Genomic DNA, 21,787 nt, shown 5'->3' on the forward strand with positions numbered 1-21,787 from the left:
GGCCTCGCTCCGGCCCCTTCTCTCTGCCCTGCCACGTACGGGCGGCGGCGGCCGTGCCCGGGGCTGGACGGGGGGGCTACACCGGCGGGACGGCGGAGAAGCCAGAGTAAGAGAGCCGTGGCTGCTCGCGGGAGCAGCCGCGTGTGGAAGCGGCGGGAAGGAGGGAGAGAGGGGTAGCTTTGGGTTTGGGGTGAGCCGGCCGCCCCCTCCTCCCGGCCCCATCGTTCCCCGGTGCTAGGGGCGACGCGGCCCCTGGCGGAGGGGCCGGGAGACCCCTGGCGTCCCCCCGGGCGCGGCGGAGGGAGGCGGAGAGCGGCCGCGGCCTCCTGGGCCCGGAGCGGGAGAGCCCGGGATCCCTGCCCCTGCTCGGCCCGCTGCTTCCTGGGGCACCCAGCCACCAGAGCTGCCGGCTCCTCACTGCCGGGCAGGCGTTGGCTGTGATTTCTGTTCCCCTTTGGGCTGGGCCTGCCCGCATGGGAACAGAGAAACCCGAAAAGAGCTCTTCTCCCTTCTGCTCCCTCGCGTCACCCCCCGCCTGCCTTGGGAATACTCATGGCTCTCTCTCGTGTGGCGTTTGCGAGGCACTCCTGCTTGCTCGTGTTTCTGTCGGCGTCACTCTAATCCTGAACCCTGTTTTGATCAGAAAAAAATTAAAGCAGGAGTGTCTGTCCCTCCCTTGTTTTCTCTGTTTTTCTCTGCTGCTGCGCAGAAAGGGTAGTGAAATGCAACGTGGTCATGAGATGCTGGTTTTAGAGGGGACCCTGAAGTGACTGGCCTAGATTGGGCAATCCCTGTCCACATGCACCACCTAGATTAGTGCATGATGTGAATGGAAGGTGAGCCGGGAGGGGAGGAGAAGTCTGTACCTGTAAAATGCAAGTGGTACACCACGAAGGTTAGAAAGATGTCAGTGTGGTTCTTATGGAAAGCAGCCTGTAGGCTGAAAGATGGAGACGTAAATGTTTGGTTGCTTCCTCCCTGCCCCAGGAAAGTAGACACTGATTTTGTTAAAAGGCTCATTAGTGTGCATTCTGGATGTGTTCTCTGTAGAACTCTCTCAATGGAGTCATCCATTCAGCTGTGTCACAGTGAGGGAAAAAGCTTTAGTGCTGTGTAATTCAGCAGTTTGAGTATTTAACATAGTTTTCTGTAACAGTATCAAGCAACTGCACTGTTTAGAATCTGTGTCTTTAAATCTGGACACCTTAAAGCAGAAGGGAGAACAGCTAGACCAAAAAAAGTGCATTTATTTTCCTGCTACCTTTTCGTAGTCAGAGATGTACAGCAGGTTTCTGTGGGTAATGTGGGTAAATAAGGCATTACAGTAACTCCTTTCTTGCACAAAGAAACGAACGATACATTCTATCTGTTGAAAGGAGTTCAGCTGTGTCCACCAAAATGTGTGTATGTTTAGGACTTAGAGATGAGGTTCAGTTATTACTGTTAACAGTTCCTGAGTAGCAAATACTGTAATGCTGAAGAAGCAAAACCAGTGCCCAAGTCTTACACTTAAACAAGGTGAGGGGGTAGCTAAATGAACTCTTTGGTTCAAGCACTCCTAGATGCATTATCTGTATTTATCCAGTGCAGTGAACTTACCTGGAGCTGTAGCAGGCTGGGGTGAAAGGGGTGTTATCTTCCTGCCTTACTTATTTCATAAAGTGCGAGTGAGGCATCAGAGAAGTAGTCTCTTCCTGTTCCCCTGCTCCGTGTGTCACAGCAGTCTCACTGTCAGGAGCAGGCACAGCCCTTTGCAAGGGGAGCATTTCCTACCCAGGATGAGGGGAGCAGCTGCCAGCCTTTGAGAACCAGAGTGGCTTGGTGTCTCTTCTGGGGTTTGCTTGTTCTCTGCCTTCATCCTGTGTGTTCCAGTTTACTTCCAGATGAGCTGAAACAGGAGAGCTGGGAAGCCCAGCTTTATGTGAATAAAGGGGAACCTACTTTTTTCCTCTGGTTAGCAGTGAATCATCTAAAAATCAGATTATGGATTGTTGAAATTGGCTGTGCATGTGAAAGAGGAGTTGCCAGGAGGGTGCACCCATGGGGTCAAAAGGGAGGAGCCAGGGGTGTTCCCTATTGGACTGTTCTGTATGCTAAATAATCTCTTGATCTTAGTCCTGGAAAGGAATACATTACTGTTAGGAATGCCATTAGAAAAATGAAATATTTTTTTTATAAAATCAGAAGTCTTGTTTGAGATCTCTTTTAGATGAATGCAAATTCTCCAATACTCAAAAGTATAAATCTGATTGTTACATTGTGGATAAAGCAAGGGCTTTTTCTATTGGGTATTCAGTAAGATGTTCTGAAGTGAAAGATTGATGTGAATGGTGGCATTCTAGGAAGTGTGACTGTAAATATGTTTATTTTATTTTCTGATGCAGGTTCCTGTTCCCTGCATTGACAGTGCATGGCGGCTTATCCTAACTCTGCCCTGCAGTGAGGTGGGAAAACTGTCCCATAATCCAGCAGCACTAAACAGACAAGGTAATGATAAATGAATATTTTTGGAAAGCAGATTGAAGAAAATCTGTGGGTCAATACTGTTTTATTTTTTAATGCTTAAATAAAAAAAAATCCCAACAACCAACCAACCAACCAACCAACCAACTTGTGCAAAACCCTGTGCTCTTAAATGTAATTTAGAGTTAATTAGGTTGGCTTGATGTGCCTGCAGTCAAGACTCCTCTGTTGCAAAAGCTGAATAATGCATTAGTGAGCATTACCAGTACTATAAACCTCTCAGTTTGATCACAGTGCCTCAGCAGCAACGTGGCGGTGTTCTTTGCTGGCCCCTTTTCCCTGCAGTTAGGCTGTGTCCACCTACCTCTTCTTACATGTGATGAGAAGAGTTTTGATCAATAATTGCTTGTATCTTTTTGGGCTAAACAAAGGCCTTTGCCTGAAATCTTTGCTTTGTGTTAAGTTAATTACCAACACTCCCAGAAATTTAATTGCAGTCTAAAGATGGCATTATACTCCATCTTTTTAATGCAAAATATTGTCACTGAAAAAATAGAGTTAAATATATAGAGGTGCATCAAGGAGTGTATTAAAGGCTTTAGTGGAGTGTCTTGTTTCTGGTAGGAGAGAATTTTTAGTGCAGCACTTCAAAAATAGACTGACTATAGCAAAATTCATTTTTCTCATGGGGCACTGTGTTATAACATTCTTTAAGGTAAAAGAAAAATAGTTGCATGTCTCTGGGAGTTCTTGTGCAAGAGAATGAACAATGTACTTGCCTGCACGTGGCTTCAGAAATCTTGAGTTGCATATGGGCTGCCTGTGGTTTGAGATCTCCAGTAGTTGTATTTCAAATGTTAAGATTTCTTTAATTGATCCTTTAAGATCAATTAAGATCAATTAAAGATTTCTTTAATTGATCTTCATTCTTGATCTATTGTTTTGGCCCTGTCCAAAACAGTGAAAACAGGACGGGACGTTTGACTAACTACCTGAATCTCTTTTTGTGGTTTTTTTCCCCTCTTATTCCTTTATTTGAGTAACTTCACTGTAGTTTCAGATTTTTAAATGTAAAGCCTTTATGTTTTTAAATGAGAGATGCTTAATACAAAGTGGTAATGTTTAAATTTTCTTAACTAAAATGTTAAAGATATAACAGAAGTATATGCTGTGTGCTGATAGGACACAAGATGATTTGCTACTCAGTTGGAGCAGTTTTTCACCTCTTAAAACACTGAGAGTAACAGACTGTTGTGACCATGTGTTGAGCCCAATGAGTAGCTAATATGTGGTCTATTGAGCTGCTTTTAAAAGTCTAAAATCTTGGTTAAAATATCCCAATCAAAGTTTTCAAAAATTAAAAAATTGTATATGTTCCTTTCTGGAGAGGAACCCTCAGTGAGTTCTGATCATCCATGTGATAAAACCAATGTTTAGCTCTGCACTTCTTTGTTTAGAAAATCATGCATGATTCAGCTTGATCCCCTTAGTAAAGCTGCCCTAGAGCCTGAAATCTTTGAGTTATTTGTTCTGGCAATCTTTTCTTAAATAAAAAAAAAGCCATTTGTTCTTTTTCATAATGGGGGGGCATGTAAAAATAATCAAATTGGGGGATAATGTAAAGCTTTAGAACTGTCATCAGATAGATTACAATAACTAACAGTTATTTTCTGAAATGTTCTTAATGTTTTGCTGCTAACAGGTCTGAGGTGATAAGGAAACCACCATGAATGGGCAGCTGGACTTAAGTGGGAAGCTGATCATCAAAGCTCAGCTTGGGGAGGATATTAGGAGAATCCCTATTCATAATGAAGATATCACCTATGATGAATTGGTGCTAATGATGCAAAGAGTTTTTAGAGGAAAGCTTCTGAGCAATGATGAAGTCACAATAAAATATAAAGATGAAGGTAAGGTTTAATTACTGCTGTTGAGGTTTAATTGGCTATTCTTGCTCTGATCTGGTTTATCAGTGGATAGAAACTTTGCCATTCACCTTTTAGAATTGTCCAATGTCACAGGCAAATGCAGGAGATTTCTTGTGAAATCTTTTTGGTCAGACAGTAGAAGCTGTGTTTCATTATCTCCTGTTATGCTCTCTTAACAGCATTTTCTCTATTTCTTTCCTGAAATATTTCCTCAATTTTTCTCTCAGAATGTGCACTTTTTGCTGTTGCAAGAAGTTGATTGCAGATTTCTCTTCTGTTCATTCATTTAATCTTTTTTTTTTTTTTTTGAGTTTTCAGTGGTTTTCAAGGTTTAAAGACAATAAGCATGTATGACCTAACACAAGTTCTGAAAACTTGATCTAAATGGTAGTAATTCTTGATTGTTGGAAGAGATAGAGCTGGAAAGGAAGGAGGGGTTGAAAGGTGAATTATCCTGCTTTGATTTTGACTGGTAATAAATTCAGTTAATCTCCCCAAGCTGAGTCTGTTTTGCCCATGAGGGTAATTGATTTGTGATCTCTTCCTGTTCTTATCTCATATCTTGTCCTTAGTTCTCTGTCCTGGCCACTTGTGGAGGGGAGTGATGGAGTGGCTTTGGTGGAAAGCTGCCATCCAGCCAGGGTAACCCACCACACAGAATGTACCACTACTCCACTGGGATTTCAGTGTGTGCTATGCTAGCTGATCATCACCACTCTAAACTAATAAATGTTATTGCTGTCAGAGTTGTGAGTGACCAAGAAAAGGTTAACAAGGCTTCAGTTTGCTTGTTATATGAGAGCTGTTACATCCTTAACTTCATTTCAGCTAAACTAAGATTCTTCTTTAAATCCATTTCAGTCATTAGATGCCTTGGATAAGGTATATAATAGATATAATAATATATACATTGTAGCAATTTATGTTTTGTTCTTTATCCCTGCAGACCTGCAGGAATGCTTGTCTGGATCTGTTATGAGGAGATACCTTAAACTGGTCTAACAATGTCCACTCCTTCCATAACCTCCACCTGTGCCTTCTCTGAATTCATATGCAGTCTTTCAGTGTTTCATCTACCCCTCCATATTCCTACATGATATTTAGGTTATGTGGTGCTTTTATTAATTACCAGAGAAAAGAAGCCTCAGGTTGAATGCTGCTTTGTGAAGTCAAGTTTTATCTTCAAGCTTTCAAACTCCTGAGCTAAGGAAATTGCTCTGCTAGATGTGAAACAATTTTCATGTGCTATTTAAAGTTCTTGAACACACATAACCCAATGTCAGCTAAAAAACCTCAACCCCAAACAAACTAATGAGGACTGTCAGCAGTGAATTTGTGTGAATCAAAGAGTAAAATTGCATCTTAAACACACCAACTTTTAGCAAGTTACACTTCCTAAAAGGCCCTGTCGAGCCAATAACAGGAACTTTGCTTTTTTAAAGTTATGCTTGAATTTAAAACAGGGTGTCATGTGAGATTGGCCTTTTTGCTCTTGCTCTGCATTACCTTGTAATAGAAGATTGTTTACTCGTGCTGCATGTATTCAAGCTGCTGTGCTAGTCAGTAATCTCAGCCTTTGGTAAATGTACTAGAGTGAAGGAAAACTACATTTTGATGTAGTGGGGTTTTTTGATTGTGTAGGGTTTTGTGGTTTGTTTTTGTTTTTTCAAAAATGGACTAAATGAGAAATAAAAGGGTGGATAAGCCTAATAGATAATGAAGCTTAGTAGATGAGGAAACAGCTGGCAGGGTGAAGGAATGAGTCAGATTTCTAATGTCATGAACACATCATGGTGATGCAGCATTAATGCTGAAATACTTTGCAGCCCAGTGGTTAGTTTAAGGGAGTTACTTATTTATGGAAAGAAAAAAGTTAGAATTGGCATGACAGAGAATGTGGTACATCATGGGAAATTGTAGAGAAGGAAAGCAGTGTCCCTTGTAAAAATGAGAAAGATAAATTCCTAAAATAACAAATAACAAGATTGAAAGGGAAAATAAAGGAAAGTGTTTTATTTTTCAACAGAAAATAATTAACATTGTGTAATTCTATCTGTGTCATGGTAACAGGAATTAAGTTTAATTGGCATTCCTTAAGATGAAGAGGTTTTTTTGCTATATCTAATATACTTAAATTGTCATAGACTTCTATGGCTTGACATATACCTTATGAATCCTAGATTATACTCTACTTGGATAATAATTTGATGGCTGTCAATAGGAATCATAAAACTGACTTTATGCATCTAGCAAGATTCTGTACTTGGTACTTCTCAGCCTTTTTTTTCCCCGCTAACAAAAGAATTTGCTAATAGAAAATTTGTTCGTTATTCTTAATGCCTTCAACCTAAAGGTTAAAATAGGTGAGGGAGAATGAGGATGGAATGATCCCAGTTCTTTTGGGTGACATTAATCCATGTAAGCCATGTGTGATGATGTGCATTTTCATGTGCAGGATAGACTGCTAAGAGCATGCATCTTTGTTCAGGCAGTGAATCTGACTGTTGGCTGGTATGACAGAAGGATGCTTTGCCAATTTTATAGATTGTTAAGTAATTATAATTTATTGTGTTACCTGATGATAAGGAATAGAAGGGCTTTGTGTTAAGACACTGATGGGTTTTGGTATCAGCATTTAGGAAAGGTTATTGAAAGCTAGAGAAACTGTTGAGTTGGAGGGAGCACACACCTCATCACAGCCCTCTTTACTGCCATAGTAAAAAAGGACCACTGCGTGGCTGTGCTCACTTTTAATGTGTGCACTCCAGGACAAAAAGAGCTTGGAAAAGCTGCAGAGGGGTCTGGCAGGGTGTGCTGAGGACAGGGAGGGTCTTTGTGCAGGTGGGAGCATTGGAGGGAGCCAGGCTTATTCACTGTGCTGCAGAGGGGGCTGAGGGCAGAACCAGGGGAAAGGGAGTTGCAATGTGAGCATTGTGACCACTGAGTGCAGTGTGACCATCGAATGTGAGCAATTTGCAGTAGCACCAGATGGCAGCAGCCAGAAATTGCAGTTTGAGAGGCTGAGCATGAGTTATGGCCAGGAGGGCAGTGTGTCACTGGAACAGGCTGCCTGGTGGGGTTTGGAGCCCTTGCTTCTGGAGACTTTTCAGTCTCTACTCAGAGAATCCCTGACTGGTACTGCTATCAACAGGTGTCTTTTGAGATTGTAAAAGTGAAAACAGGACATTAAAAAAACCAAACTTGGGAGGCAGCGCTATTTCTTTCAGGAAAACTGGAAAATTATTTAATATGCCATCACTTTATTAGTGTTTGTAACTTCATTTTGTTAGAAAGCACCTTCTTTGGAGACTGACAGGCACTGTGAGGTGTTACTAATAGTACTTAAGAAAACCTTCCTTTGCAGAGATGTTACTTGTAGTCAGGGATGACAAAATTAGAGTATGTAGTTCTTCAAATTCTGAGCTGTTTCTACTTGATGTCATGTGTTTTATTACTATTCATACTGAAGCATTATTTTCTTTGAAAATTTTAACTATAACTTACAGTTTGCCCTTGTCACCAATGTGTGAGGAATTTATATACACTCAGAACTTTTGGGCAGTAACCTGTAATTGAAAACACCTTCCTGTGTTGGTCCACAGAGCCCCCTTGCTACAGTGTTTTGTGGAGGAGCCTGGGCAGCCTGGAGTTGGCTTTGTTCCAAGCTCTGTGGCATTTATCCAAACACTGTTGCTTTCTGAGGTGAAACTTCACTCGGTGGTGTTTCACCTCAGTTATGAAACTGCTCAGGCAGGAAGTGTTCCTGCTATCCCTTGTGCCAGTACACATTTCCCTGATAATGTGCTCTCACTCTTTCCTTTGCACTGCTTAGCTTGGGTTCATTTAACCTATGAATAACCTGTTGAACATGTTAAACACCAGAAAATCTGTCTTGCCAAAGACAGTAGTCTTGTTTTAGTTGTGATTTTGTTGAGTAAGCAAAGATAGCTTTCCTTAACTCAACTTAAAAATCGTGAGAGACCAGACTTAATGGGAATTTGGTATCTCTTTTGGAGATTATTATGATTACAGGTGATCAGTGCTTTGTGCATAGCCCTTTGTATCTTAAGAATAAATGATCCCATCCAGTTCTAATATAGTTCCTGGGCCAGATGGCAATGTGCAAATTCATTAGGATCCTCTGACATGTAACATAGAAGAAATCCATGCCTAAGAGTTGTGACTTGTAAAATTGTGTGTAAAATTCCTGTTTGAGAGAAGTTTTCTGCTAACTATTTTGGCATCTTCATGTCTTCATACTTGTGAGTTAAAGCTGAGAGAGATCTTTACTATTCACTTCTACATATTAACTTTGTTTTTCAGCAAGGGAATGATAATAGTCTTGCAACTCATGTTCTGAATATATACCTGAGGAAGTGTTCTAGACATTTGAAATTTTCTTTTGGTTTTTAAAAACTGAATTGGTTTTGGCTTGTGCCATTTATCTGACTCTTGTCTGTTCATGAACAGCACAGTTCTGGAGCCACTTAGTGTAGGCATTTCATTTATAACTGGTAGCGTCATTCTTCCTGGTGTTGGACTTCATGACCTCTTAGCTCTAATATTTCATCCTGAATGGAAACATAAAAGAATGATGAACTATATGGAACATCAATGGGCTAATGTCAGAAGATTCCCTTCTGGAGCCATTCATGCTTCTGTCTTACCTTCTGTGCACAATTTCTCTGCACGCTGATTCTTGCACTAAAATAATAAACATTTTTTTCTAGCGAATTTACAATCAAATATGAAGGTTATTTTTGAGTAATGAAGGAACTATTTCTGTCCTGATGTGAAACTCAGTAGTCATAGGCTGTGATTTTAATGTAACTTTTTTGTGTTCTTTTCAGATGGAGATCTTATAACAATTTTTGATAGCTCAGATCTCTCCTTTGCAATTCAATGCAGTAGGATACTTAAGCTGACATTGTTTGGTAAGTATAGAATACTGTGTTTTTCTGTTTCTTTTAAATAATATTTATTAAAATTCAGGCAGTGGACTTCACTGAGAGGTACAAAATACTTTAATTGTCACCTCAGAAGGTGAAGAAAATGCAATCAGTAAGTTGGTATTGCTGAGTTAATACATAATACCTGTTTTCTCGATGTTTTTCATTAAACTTCCAAACTTAATGGAAATGGAAACTACTGCTTTTTTACACTTGCTTAAAGTGTAAAAAGCATTGAAGTATTTGGCATGTGTGCATATACATGTGATCAGTGGTTCTTTCTTCCTTAGTGCCCTTTTCCATGTTCTCTCCACTCTAGCATTTGTGGGGGTTTTTTCACAGGTGCATGAGAATTTGAAGCTGACACTTTATCTCACAGTGGTGCACTGCTCCAAACTAGTGTTAGGTGTTTGGAGTTGAATAGATGTTAACGTTTATCATTTAGCTTTTGTGCAAAAGTTCTTTATTTTCAAACTACCATAGATAACTTAGCATGTAGTTCCAAGCCTTTAAGTTGGACACTGACCTTATTTATGAATTGCAGCAGTGTCGTGTGGACTGCGTTAGTTCTAAAGGGACACTTTCCAGAGCCACTGCCTCAGTCAGGGTATATTCAGGGAAATGAGTAAACAATGCAGACACTTACCGTGGATTTTGATACTTTTAGCTTTTCCTGAACTGAGATTATATTAAAGGAACAGTAAGCTCTAGAATGAGTTCTCTGTGTGGACTGAACTCTGTCACTTTAAACTTGGCAAAGGATGATGATGCTACAAGCAAATAAAAGTTTGAATTTTTTTGGTCATCTTAAAGTGGATGTTCCTGCAGTGTTAAGTTGATCTAATTGCTGTTTTGCAGTGAATGGCCAACCAAGACCCCTAGAATCCAACCAGGTGAAGTACCTGCGCCGGGAGCTGATAGAACTGCGCAATAAAGTCAATCGTTTGCTGGACTGTTTAGAGCCGCCAGCGGAACCAGGGCTCTCCACTAACCTGCCTGAGAGTGGTAGGCAGCCTGGCAAAGAGCTGTTTGCTTTGATTTGCAGAGTGGTGTGCTGTTTAACAAAGTGAAATATGGATCATTTATAATTGTTGCTTGATGGCCCAGAACTTAACTTTTAATGCTTTAGTTATTTCAGAGACAGAATTTTGGTTTGATGTATCTAGAGTAAAGCCCTGAACTAACTTAGGAATAAAACTTCAGAATCCGAGGTTTTGTTGCAATGTATGAGAACACTGTAACTAACACCTGTGAACTCCAGCAATGTCTTTTGAGGGCTTTTAGCCAAATTAATAGTTTGTTGTTGCTGAAGAGTTCTTGCTCGCAGTTGAGTAGTCCCTCTGCTTACTTTGGGCTAGCTCTGGTGCTTATCTTGTGTTGCTAAGCAAGTTTGATTCACTAAAACAGTAAGAAGTGAATTCAGCAAAAATTATATCCACTTTTTTTGCCAGGTTAGGAAATTGAAACCACACATTTTGCGCTCAGACCAGCATCAGAGCTGTCTCAGGGTAAGCAGCACGAGGGTGCAGGTAGGGGTGGGAAAGGATTTTTGGGGAGGGCAAAATGGGAAAGAAAGTCTTATTCTCACAGTTTTGAGGCATTGATCCCCTAGCTTAGGGCAGTTGTACTGCAAATGCAAAATTTGTACTGTATCTCTGTGTGCTTAACTACAGAGTTTAGGTAAGCTGGACACAGAAATAATGACACAAAGCCATGAAGTACAGTGCTCTGAGTAAAGAGGTGAACTGAGAACATCAGCCTGCCTTTTAGGAAATGTTGCTTTTGTATTTGGACTTTGACCTTTTATGGTTTTGTTGCTTAAAAAAATCCCAGCCCTGTTCCTACAATTCATGCAATTTGTAATTTCAGTGGAATACCATGGATTCTGGTTACAAACTACTTGGAAGGAGGTTAGAGTGATGATCTAAGAGTGTAAACAAAATTAGCCAGTCTGTATCTATCTGTAGTTGTTTGCTTTTAACAGAAAATGTATAACTCTTAGGTAAGGCATTTCTGAGCAATTCAGCTACGTGTATAGTAGTTGCAAAGAGCTCAACTTCACCTGTCAGCTTAGGAAAGATTAGTGGAGAAAGGTGGAGTACAAACCAGAAACTGCAGATGATAAAACACCATAAGTTGGAACTACGATGTATGTTTTCCTAATTTTGGATTCTTTGTGGCCAGTTCATTTGTTTGAAGCAGGAGCTTTGTGCCTGTCATATATGATATTGATAGTCCACAGTGTTAGTGTATCTTTAAGTAAGTGTGAAAGAAACCCAAGCTGTGTGATCCCTCCCAGTCTGAGATCCATCAGTGGTTATTCACAGCCATCCCAAGGTGCACATTCCAACAGTCACATTTTGGAGCCCCCGAATGCGGTGTTGCGATTGCTGCGGTGCAGTGTGTGTGTGTGCTGGTGTCTCAGTTCTGGAGAGCTGGTAACCGCGCGTTTTGCTTTGTAGATGCTGTAGATGGTAGGGACGAAAAGCCTGCTGCTGCTGACGCTAATGTTAAGCCATCCACTCAAGTTATAGCAGCGAGCATGTCTGCATTCGATCCGCTAAAGAACCAGGATGAAATCAGCAAGAATGTCATGTCAGCCTTTGGCTTGACAGATGATCAGGTGTCAGGTAAGGACGTGGCTGGTGAAAAGGAAAGCTAAGCCTGTTCATAATCAATTGCTCCAGTTTTGATTTGTCACAAAGCATTTGTATGTTGGATGTATTAAGCTGTGTTCTGTGTTCACTGTGTCTTCAGAATTCTAAAACTTGCTGTGTTAAGGTGTTGTGTCTATGTGCTAACTTTTGTGTACAAAATATTGAAATGCTGCAGTTGATTTTAGCATTGTGCTTTAGCTTAGAGTACAAAATGGCTTCATTTAAAAAAAAAATTTAATTACTGAAAACTGTTGTGTGGACTAACTTAATTGGTATCTGTCAATGATAGTAGAACTCACTGCTGCTTTAAGGTTTCATCTTGCAGTTCATGTTTTTGGCTTGTGCTTCTGCTCTTTGGGTCATTCAGAATGTGTTGTATGATCCCACCTTTTCTCTGTTTCATTTTAGAAGTAAATAGAATGAACGTTTTTACTGTTAACAATGGAATAACATCCTTGTCTGAATTATATTTATTTTTGAACATCTGAAGGACTGCTGGCCCTAGTAATAGAATGCTAAACATATGGAAACTGACTATACTAAATGAATGCTGTCAACTTGAGACAGGGTAACTGAAGCTAGAAAAGCAGTGTTGAATGTGATTAGGAGTGTGATGCAGAACTTAGGGAAGTGATTTTGCACAGAACCTGTGCAGGCCTGGCAAGGTTTAGTGGTTCATTGAAACATGAGAATGGAACTGCTGTTAGCTAACAGGATTTGTGTACTCTCATCTCCAGAGCAAGTGAGTTTATATGATGTGTGAAGTAATGATACAGATGAGCAAACCAGTAGGAACTGGAGGTCATTCTCCAGTATGCCTGCCATGGCAAAAGTGGGGAGTAAAAGTAATTTATCTGCACTACTGTGACTGTGCAGTATCTAAAGTTGTACCCACAGACAGTGGCTGACTTCAATATGAAGTACAAGTCTGTGGACCAGGCCTGTTGTGTGATCTCTTCCTCCTTGGCACATTTTGGGTATTGTCACAACATGGTTCTTTCACAGACCAGATGAAAACTTGCAGTGGGCTAGCTGAACAAGTAAGCAATAGCAAGTGAAGCACAACTGGCAGAAAATTTGAGTTATTTTTTGAATTAGTGGTTTTGATCAGTGATATTTCAATATTTGTGTCTCCATAATTCTTCTGAGAGAGGGAACTTACTTGACCATTCTTTGAATGTGCAAAGAACTCCACAGAGGACCATTTAAGCAGGGTATAAGAAATCCCATTTCTAAAGCTGTAATCCTGCAGTTATGTATATAAATGCAAATCAAGCAGTAGGCAGATTTAATTAACTTTCTCCTAATAAGGTTGTAATGAAAACACAATCAGGGGCTTGTTGGATGCATATTTATAATGTGTAAATATAACTGTCTTAAAATTAAACATGTATTGGCAGCAGTTTTAGTACTTGTGCTTAAATTTGAAAGTAGTATCTCTTAGCATTCATACAGCTGGAAAGATCCAGGTTTAAGCTCCCTAGTTTCTAACAAAATATTTTGCATTAAATTGTAGTATATTTGTTCACATGTGTGTTTCAGAACTTCTTAATAATGTAGAGAAAATTTGAATTCCCAGTTTCCATGCTGTCTTTGGGTGTCAGCTGGAATATTTTCAGAATTAGCAGAGCAGACAATTGCTTTTGGACTAAAGCCTGCCATATCCTGTCTGGGAGTGTGATTTTAACACTTCTTTGGAGGTTTTCTGTTCATGTGCTATTTGACTAGCAGTAAAGCACTTTGTGGCCTGGTCCATGTATTTCACAGCAATATGCTAATCCATTTGGATAGCTCCATGCAATCTTTTGCCTCTCTTCCAGATAAGAAAAAATAGATAAGTGCATGTTGTGTCCAAATGTGGCAGCTCCTCAGTGTGTGTGCGTGCAAGGTTAACACTTGAAGCTGTTGAAAAAAATATGCTGCCATGAAGGGTTTTATCTCACAAATGAGTCAGGTTCCTCAGAAGAATGAAATCTGAGTGACCTAGAGATAGGTGGAAAATTTTGCCCCCTCTGCCTGCCCCTCCCAATATTTTCAAATGAAAGTTTAGGTGTCTAAATACACACTTAGTTTTAGCTTGGGTATGACACACATGTAAATCTGAAGTGGAAAAAACGTTAAAAACATTGCAAGGGAGGGATCTTGTATTAGAATTTTTTAATTGCAGCTTGGTGTTCATTTCACATACCGTATTTTGTTCTTGCTCCTCTAGGACCGCCCAGTGCCCCTGCAGAGGAGCGATCAGGAACGCCGGACAGCATCGCTTCCTCCTCTTCTGCAGCCCATCCCCCTGGGGTCCAGGCACAGCAGCCCCCCTACCCCAGCCCGCAGCCACAGACAGGGCAGGTGGAAGGTAAGCAGCGTGCTTTCCTGCTGTCCAGGATGTGAAGGATGTTGTCTGATTCTGCCTTGAATTAGCAGAGCCAAAGTGGACACCAAACTGCCGATCCATGTGTGCACCTCGGCAGAGCAGCTTTTGTCCTTGCTGGTCCCTGCAGAAACAGCAGGGGGAGCAGTGGCTCCGTTTGAAAGGGCGGGTGGTGTGGCACGAGAGGATTTTCATGGTACTGTTTTCTGCTTGCATCTGTGCTCTTGTCATACACTGTGTGTTGTGTCAAGCTTTCACTCAACTCAGTTTGTGGGCTTGTCTACTATGTATTAAAACTGTTGTTTACTCACCATTTCTGTCTAACAGACTGGAGCTAGTATTTCATTGCTTCCTTTTTGTGCATGGCTCTGTGCTAGTCAAGTTAAACCCTATAACCATCTTAAATACATGGTAGTTCCTTATAACTCCTGAGAGCTCAGCTAGCTCTCTTTTAAAGTTAAGGTCTTAACTGACATTCAATTTTGTTTGCACTATGACATTAAAAAAGTTATTTAACTTCTCAAAGTTTATGTATTCTGAGGTTTCCTACATTTGGGCATCATTTTTCTGGTGCTTTTTTCCAAGTGCACTGAGCCTTTAGACCTTCACACTCCTGCATTTAACTGTGTGTGAAGTAACCTGCTTTGTTTCTTCTTCCTCCATATGAAGAATAATATAAAATTGTTTCTGTGCTGCTGTAGGCACAAGTGAGAGCCCCCTGATGCTTGCTTTACTGATATTCAGACAAGTGTGAGATAGTGATCACAGTATCCACAGTCTCTTGGATTGCCTTGCCTGAAGGGAAATTTTGATCGAGCACAGCATTTGAACAGCTGGTACTTATGTGTAACATTTAAAGAGATATGAATACTGCTGGTTGAAGTGGAGCTTATGAAACACTTATTTTGCTGCTTTCAGCCTTTTCTTGCTCATTAGTCAAGTGTTATAACAAAGCAAGAGACATCTTTGTAGCTTAAAGATAGATCAGTTTGGTGTTTATGTATAAAAGTTACTTTTGCAAAAAAGGGCTCCAGGTTCTTCTGTTGGCAGCCGGAAAACCTAATGTTCAGAAACCATATTCTCAGCTACTAAACTTGCATTTTATGAGTTTAATTTTTTACTTTAGTTTAATACAGTAAGGTAAGAAGTTTTAAGTATTGCTGTTAAACTGGAACTGAAACCAAGAAGTGAAGCATTTAAAAGCACTAGCAGCACCAGCTTGGAATCCTGTATGGCTGCTAACACCAGGGAAAGGGAAAAGTATTTGTTTCAGTAAAACTCCTCTTACTTGGGGAGAAGATGTTATCTAGGCTTATGTATCAGAGTAGATGTGTGATTTTTCTAGACTTGGGTCAAGGAAAGTATAGTAGCAGCAAGTACTAATTATAAAGGGTATGATCTGTAGCTTTATGTAGTTTTTATTACTGCTACTGCAATCTTTTAAGTATTGATTATATTTTCCTCACTCTGTGGTTCAGTCTTTGGGAAGAGATCAGAAGTAACTTTTGTCCTTGTTCATTAGAAATTAGAGACACATTGCTCATGCTGTGCATGGTGTGTATGTGGTAAACAGCAGTCTCTCACCAAAAGCTGGATAGTGTAATTGCAATTATCAATTCTATTCCAAAGTGTTCAAAGACTTTTCTTTGAAACATGGAGTAGTTTTTTATACTTCACTGAGGTCTGATAGCACCTCAGTCCAGGGGTAATGTGGGGGCTTGTGCTGTCCCCCCAAAGCCATAACCCAGCAAGAAGTTTGGGTAGGTTTTGATTGTTAGGTTTTCAACAGGATGGACTCACATAAATGGCCCTGCTGGTGAACAGCAGGTTCTGTTAGAAACTAGTTTGGAGACTAATTTGAAATTATTAGTTCATTTCATAAAAAGCCCCAAATTCCCCAAGCTCTGCTTCCCCCACACACTTTCCCAGTACTTTGAAGATTGAAGTAAACTGGTGATGCCAATCATGTGTCAGTCATTCTGGTGTATCAGGGTTTATTTATTAATGGCTTTCTCTGCTAGTAAACACTGTGATTGATGATTGTGATTTGATATTCACATGTAACAACCTAAGAACCAGTTACCTCACTTCTGTGTGGATACTACTGAAGGGCTGCCTCCATTGAGAAGTTTTCAGCATTCACTAATTTGAATTAAATTAATCCAGCAAAGATGTTCTGTACAGTGCTGTGTCTTGTGGCCTCTGCTTTTCTATCACTAAATTCAGTCCTAAACACACATAAGAAGCAATTATATACAGATGTGGATGCTTTTTTAGTCTTTGCTGAAATATATGTGAAATTGTCCCATAAGCACTTCATGGTCTTCTAGGGAAAAGAATGTTGTGTGAATATATGTAAATGGTCTGGATTCTGAATCAGACTAAAAGTCTTTCAGTGCATGGGAACAATGGCAAATGCTGGCAGACCTTTCACTGCAATAAGCACCTCTAAGTACAAAACCAGACATCAGTGCTGTAGCTCATCTAGTTTTCAGAGTAAAAACCCAGGGAAAGAAAAGACTCTGTGTCTGAGGGCCCAGAGTATCCCTGCCTGTATTCATGGCTGTAAATTAAGAATGTTTTTTTAAATGGCACTGGAGCACCTCTCTGTTCCTCACTAACACCTCAGCCCTGGAGAAGACAGCAAACCTTCTCAGAAACCCTTGGTAAAACTCCATGCTGTTTCTTTGCTATCCCTTTACCTGGGATTTCCAGCAGGTGCCAGTGTGGTCTCTGTATTAGCCTGTAGGAAACTATCCCAAGATAGGCAGCCTGCTGGTTATTCTCCCAGAACTTCCCCATGTCAAATGAGCTTGAGAAAGAGAACTTTCTGAGTTTCTGATTCTTAATTATCAAGCTAACAGACTTAAATTATTTTCAAGACTTGTGTTTTGCACTCATCATCCCACAATAATTGCACACCAAATAATATTTTAAGTTACTGCATCTGTATAAAGTATTCTAAACATCTTAGTGTGAATATAAAATACTGTTACTTTCAGCTGCAAGTAATACAGATTAAAGAAGAAATTAGGAGTTACTTTAAATCACTGTGGACAGGGGTCTGTCTGGGAGAACTTGGAGCAGTCAAGTTGCTTTTGTCTCTGTGCAGCTCTGAACATAGAGTTTACAGTCTGTTTATACAGTCTGCTGATCTTTGCAGAATGAATAATAGTACAGTAACACTTCATAATAGTAAAGTTTCCATGTCTGCTTCAGTTCAGCTAAGCTTTAGTTTTGGCAGATAATTGATTTTGTTCTTTGACTGTGACTTTCTAGATTGAAAAACAGCAGAAGCATAAAGCCTCAATAGGACCCATAGGTTGTGTAAACAAATATTCTGCATCTTCTGGCCAAGAAATTGAAAACAGTGAATGTAGGAAAAATAAGCATTGGCTTGGACTACCAAGCTTAAGAATATATGGTTTTATTTTTGCTTCTGGTGTATACTGCTGGGTCTCTTAAGAAAACTTGGCAATGCTAAGAGATGGATGTCTTATCTGGAAAATGTGGTCAGCATAAATAATGTACCACTTGCTTACAGTACTTGGTTGCAGAAATGGTCTTAAAAAGCTAATCTAAACAGACAATCTGAGGACATGTTTAACTTTTGAAGTACTTAATTTACAGTGTACGTTCTGGAGCAGTTATGAAGATGTTTAAAGATTCCTGGTCTGTTACCCACCAGAGCAGTGCTAGCTAAGGTGGCAGATTCTGGCAGCCTCTGAAAATGTGCAATAGTAAGCCTCATGTAGCTCTTTAGATAAACTTCATTTAGCCAGAACAGCGCGTTTCAGAAACGACAGTCTGTACTTTGATGTCACTGGGTTTGTTTCTGTGCTGTTGGACTGTCAGGGTATCGTTCACTGTGGTGCACCAGGGTACTGGGCTTCAATGAAATGCGTTTTTAATCCCTAGGTCAGATGTATCAGCAGTACCAGCAGCCTGGTTACCCTGCTCAGCAGCCGCAGGCTCAGCCCCAGCAGCAGTACGGCGTGCAGTACCCAGGTAAGCAGCTCTGCGGCAGCAGCTCCTGCAGTGCCCCACCCTGGCAGGCTTCATTCCTGACCCTGTGGGGCAGCCAGGGTGCTGAGCTGCCCACGTGCCTGTGTTCCTTATGGGAGCTGGCACAATTCAGAAACTGCCAGGAAGAGAGCGCTGTAGCTGTTTAAATTGTTAGTATGTAGTCAGAGTTCAGTCCTGCTTGATTGTGACCAAAGGCAGACCTTGTTGCAAATCAGCAGAATGCCTTGTTAAAAAGGCAGGCAAAATGAATCACCTGAAGGGTGAATAGCCTTCAGGATTATATTCTGCAGTCATGGGATTCTAGCAAGTAAGTGACTAAATATCCCAATTTAGCTTCCTTAAATATCAAAGATGTCTAAAGATGGCCCCTATTTCATGTGTCTAGAATGATCTCTGTATGCAAAATTTACTGGTGCAAACTCTGTAGTTGTCATTCAGTAAATCCTTGCCTAATAGACATACTGTAAAATCCCAGAAAAACTTTCAAGAGATAGTTTTTCTTTTTTAGTTTTTGATTTTGCCGATACCTTAACTAAAGGTGCAAGTAGACTTTCAGCAGAAGAATATTTTAGTGCACTAGAGGTTTATGTGCAGTGAAATATGAAAAGCTAGCTTTGGTGTATACCCAAAATAAACTTGAACTCAGAACTTTCAGTTCCTTTAGGAGCAGCTGGCATCTAGGAATGCATAGTATATGCTAGGAATGACAGTCCAGATGAGGTTTAGGGATGAACCTGTTAGAGTAGATTCTGTAACAAATTGCATTTTGCTTAACAATTTTAGAAAATGATACAAAGCATTTATCATTCCTTGTTTTAAAAAATCCTCCTTAAACTAAACAAAAGACTCCCATTAAGTGACTCGGAGCCAGTGTGACCTTTTCTTGGTGCACAGTGGGAGTGCATCACTTTTTATATAGATGAGAGGGTTTGCAGAGCTCACAAAGAAATTCCACGCTTAGCTTGGATAAGAACCCTAGAATACTTGGACTGAAGGTTGTGCCTCAGACCTTGTTCCTGTGCACTGTGTGAGAGCTCATTGGTTTGAGTGTTTAAATGAAATCTTGTTATCTGCAGATTTCTCCCCACCACACTGGTAATTAGAATACAGAGACAGATGTACTGAGGTATAATTTCAGAAGTAGCAAGCCTGTTGGAAGTAGAAGGGTCTGTCTGACACTCTAGGCTTAAAAACTGAGTGAGGAAACAAAGGAATTCCAATCTGCTTTCTAGACATATCCTACCATTGTCTAATCCATTATTTTACTGATGTTTCTGTGAAAACCCTAGCGCAATGTGAGTTTTGCTTTCCAACATCATTGTCAAGTATGAATGAAATGCCACCAGAAACTTCCTGGGCACCTCTGGTTGTCATAACTAATCACAATATCTTCAGAAACAGAGTTTGCTTTGAGGACTTCTTGACAGCAGAGATGTCAAGTAGAGATGGAGATGTTGAGTCATAGGATCTTTTTGTTTGTGTTGCTTTAGTTCTCATGAGTATTGTGTCTCCTTTCAAACCCATGTCTCCCCAAGAGCAGGATACCTTCCCACTCTTGTAGATCTACTAGGCAACAGTGGCTATTTATTCATGGGTGTAAAAATGGACACTTCAGAGGTTTGTCTCATGAGTAAATTTTGATCCCAGTTTCAAGGTGAGTTTACTGCAGTGCATTCTTACCCTTACTCTTTCCATTTAGGGCTGTGCACTTTTAATAATTTGTGTGTCTGGTGTTTAATGCTGACAGGATTCCAGTCACTGGAGAGGTTTCATTGCAAGTAGCTGCAGGTGTGTTGGATAAAAGTAGCTATTTCTTCATGAAAGGACTTTGTTCCATTTTAAAATTTCTGAGAAGAGAAATTCCCTTTGGAAGCTAGTGTTATACAGAAAAATCAAATTTGAGACATGTGTAAATGGAAGTTTTGTGCTCAAGTGTTTTGTTCTACATAACCTTTTCATATTTACCACTAAGGAACTGAAAACACCTATGATTTCACCAATTTTTGTTTTTAAATATAAAACCCTGAGAGTATTGTCGAGACAGTTTAATTTGGAGGTTTTATTTGGGAAAAGGATTGAATTTTGCCTCATTTGCCAATGAAGACTTTATTTTTTGTGTGTGATATTTAGGAAGAGACTACTTGCCTTTTTTAAAATTTATTTCTTGTCAGTCACAGGAAAACTGTTTTATAGTAACTGTTGTCAGTGTGCTGTGCTGCCGCGGTGTGCACCAAAACCCCGGCCGTGCGCTTATGTGAGAGGCAGAAAAACTCGCAGTTCACGCTTGGTTTGCCTTTTCTGTGCTTCCCGCATCGTTTTGCGTTTGTCGCTGTGAACATTAGGAACAGCAGGTCTTTCTGCAGGCACCCGGGCTCCTTAGTGTCTCTCACGCCACCCTGCTCTCTGCCTTTCCAGCAGGCTACAGCCAGCAGCAGCCCCCGTCGCAGCAAGCGCAGCAGTTCCCGGCCTACAACCAGGCGGCCGCCCCGGCCCCGGCCGCCGCCTTCCCGGGCCAGGCGCAGCAGCTGCCGGCGCAGCAGCCGCAGTACGCGACGGGCAGCTTCCCCCCGCAGCCCTACACCACGCAGGCCTCGCAGCCCGCCGCCTACAGCGGCTCCCAGGCGGCCCCGGGCACCTTCCAGCCGCGGCCCGGCTTCACCCCCCCGCCCGGCAGCACCATGACTCCCCCGCCCAGCGGGCCCAACCCCTACGCCCGCAGCCGTCCCCCGTTCGGGCCGCAGGGCTACACCCAGCCCGGGCCCGGCTACCGCTAAGGAGGTGCCCGAAGACAGCGACTGACGCGTGCGATTCCATCCCGACAGACTCCAGAATTTTTAATTGAGATTCCAAAACTGTAATGAGGCAAAACTATAGCTGTTAATTAAATTCTGCTGGGGGGAGGGAAATTACCAAATCTTTCCTGCTTTAAATTGTATTCGCTTCCTAGTTTAATTTGGGGCTGGGTGGTTTTTGGAAAACACTACTTAAATGTCTGTAAAGTGATTGACATTCTAGCTTGCCTTGTCTGAGGGATATGAAGATACTAGTTGGAAGTTTAGCCCACTTATCAGGCTTGTTCTTACTAATACCATGATGTACTAAATTAGATTCATTCTGGAGGTCAAACTAGATATGATGTATTATAAATTGTAATGTTCACATGGAAAAACTAATAAAAATCCTGAATCTATTAAATGCCTGATCTTGATTTTAGAAGACAAGTGTGCTAAGACCAGTGTGCATGCTGGGTGCAGAGATTTGTGGTGAAGAGCAGCGGTGCTGGGGTCTGTAGGAGGAGAGGCAGATTGCTGGGTGTGGAAATGGAGAGGTGCTGGGACTGCAGCTGGCTTGCACAGAGGTTTCACAGCAGGGGCTGGTTTGGTGCTGTCTGCTGTC

At 41.1% G+C, this 21,787-nt stretch overlaps 1 protein-coding gene across 4 annotated transcripts; it reads left to right on the forward strand.

The window, feature by feature from the left end:
* On the forward strand, positions 1–21,586 carry TFG (trafficking from ER to golgi regulator). 4 transcript variants are annotated; one of them, XM_058800303.1, is made up of 9 exons: positions 1–106; positions 2,385–2,487; positions 4,166–4,373; positions 9,242–9,325; positions 10,199–10,345; positions 11,803–11,970; positions 14,210–14,350; positions 18,284–18,373; positions 20,807–21,586. In XM_058800303.1, exons 3-9 carry the CDS (start codon positions 4,190–4,192, stop codon positions 21,163–21,165), a joined length of 1,173 nt encoding a protein of 390 aa, XP_058656286.1. In that variant the 5' UTR covers positions 1–106; positions 2,385–2,487; positions 4,166–4,189; the 3' UTR covers positions 21,166–21,586. The 4 variants fall into 4 exon arrangements, with proteins under 4 accessions (XP_058656286.1, XP_058656288.1, XP_058656289.1 ...); XM_058800305.1 differs by having other exon boundaries at positions 20,810–21,586; XM_058800304.1 differs by lacking the exon at positions 1–106 and adding an exon at positions 672–836.
* Positions 21,587–21,787: the final 201 nt, after the last annotated feature.

This window comes from Ammospiza caudacuta, chromosome 2, assembly GCF_027887145.1.
Source record: "Ammospiza caudacuta isolate bAmmCau1 chromosome 2, bAmmCau1.pri, whole genome shotgun sequence".
In the NCBI taxonomy this organism is placed as follows: Eukaryota; Metazoa; Chordata; class Aves; order Passeriformes; family Passerellidae; genus Ammospiza; species Ammospiza caudacuta.

Coding starts and splice junctions, on each gene's coding strand:
- TFG (XM_058800303.1), top strand. CDS start 4,190: ATGAATGGGCAGCTGGACTTAAGTGGGAAGCTGATCATCAAAGCTCAG. Junction 10,346..11,802: donor CACTAACCTGCCTGAGAGTG/GTAGGCAGCCTG, acceptor TTTGCTTTGTAG/ATGCTGTAGATGGTAGGGAC. Junction 11,971..14,209: donor GACAGATGATCAGGTGTCAG/GTAAGGACGTGG, acceptor TTGCTCCTCTAG/GACCGCCCAGTGCCCCTGCA.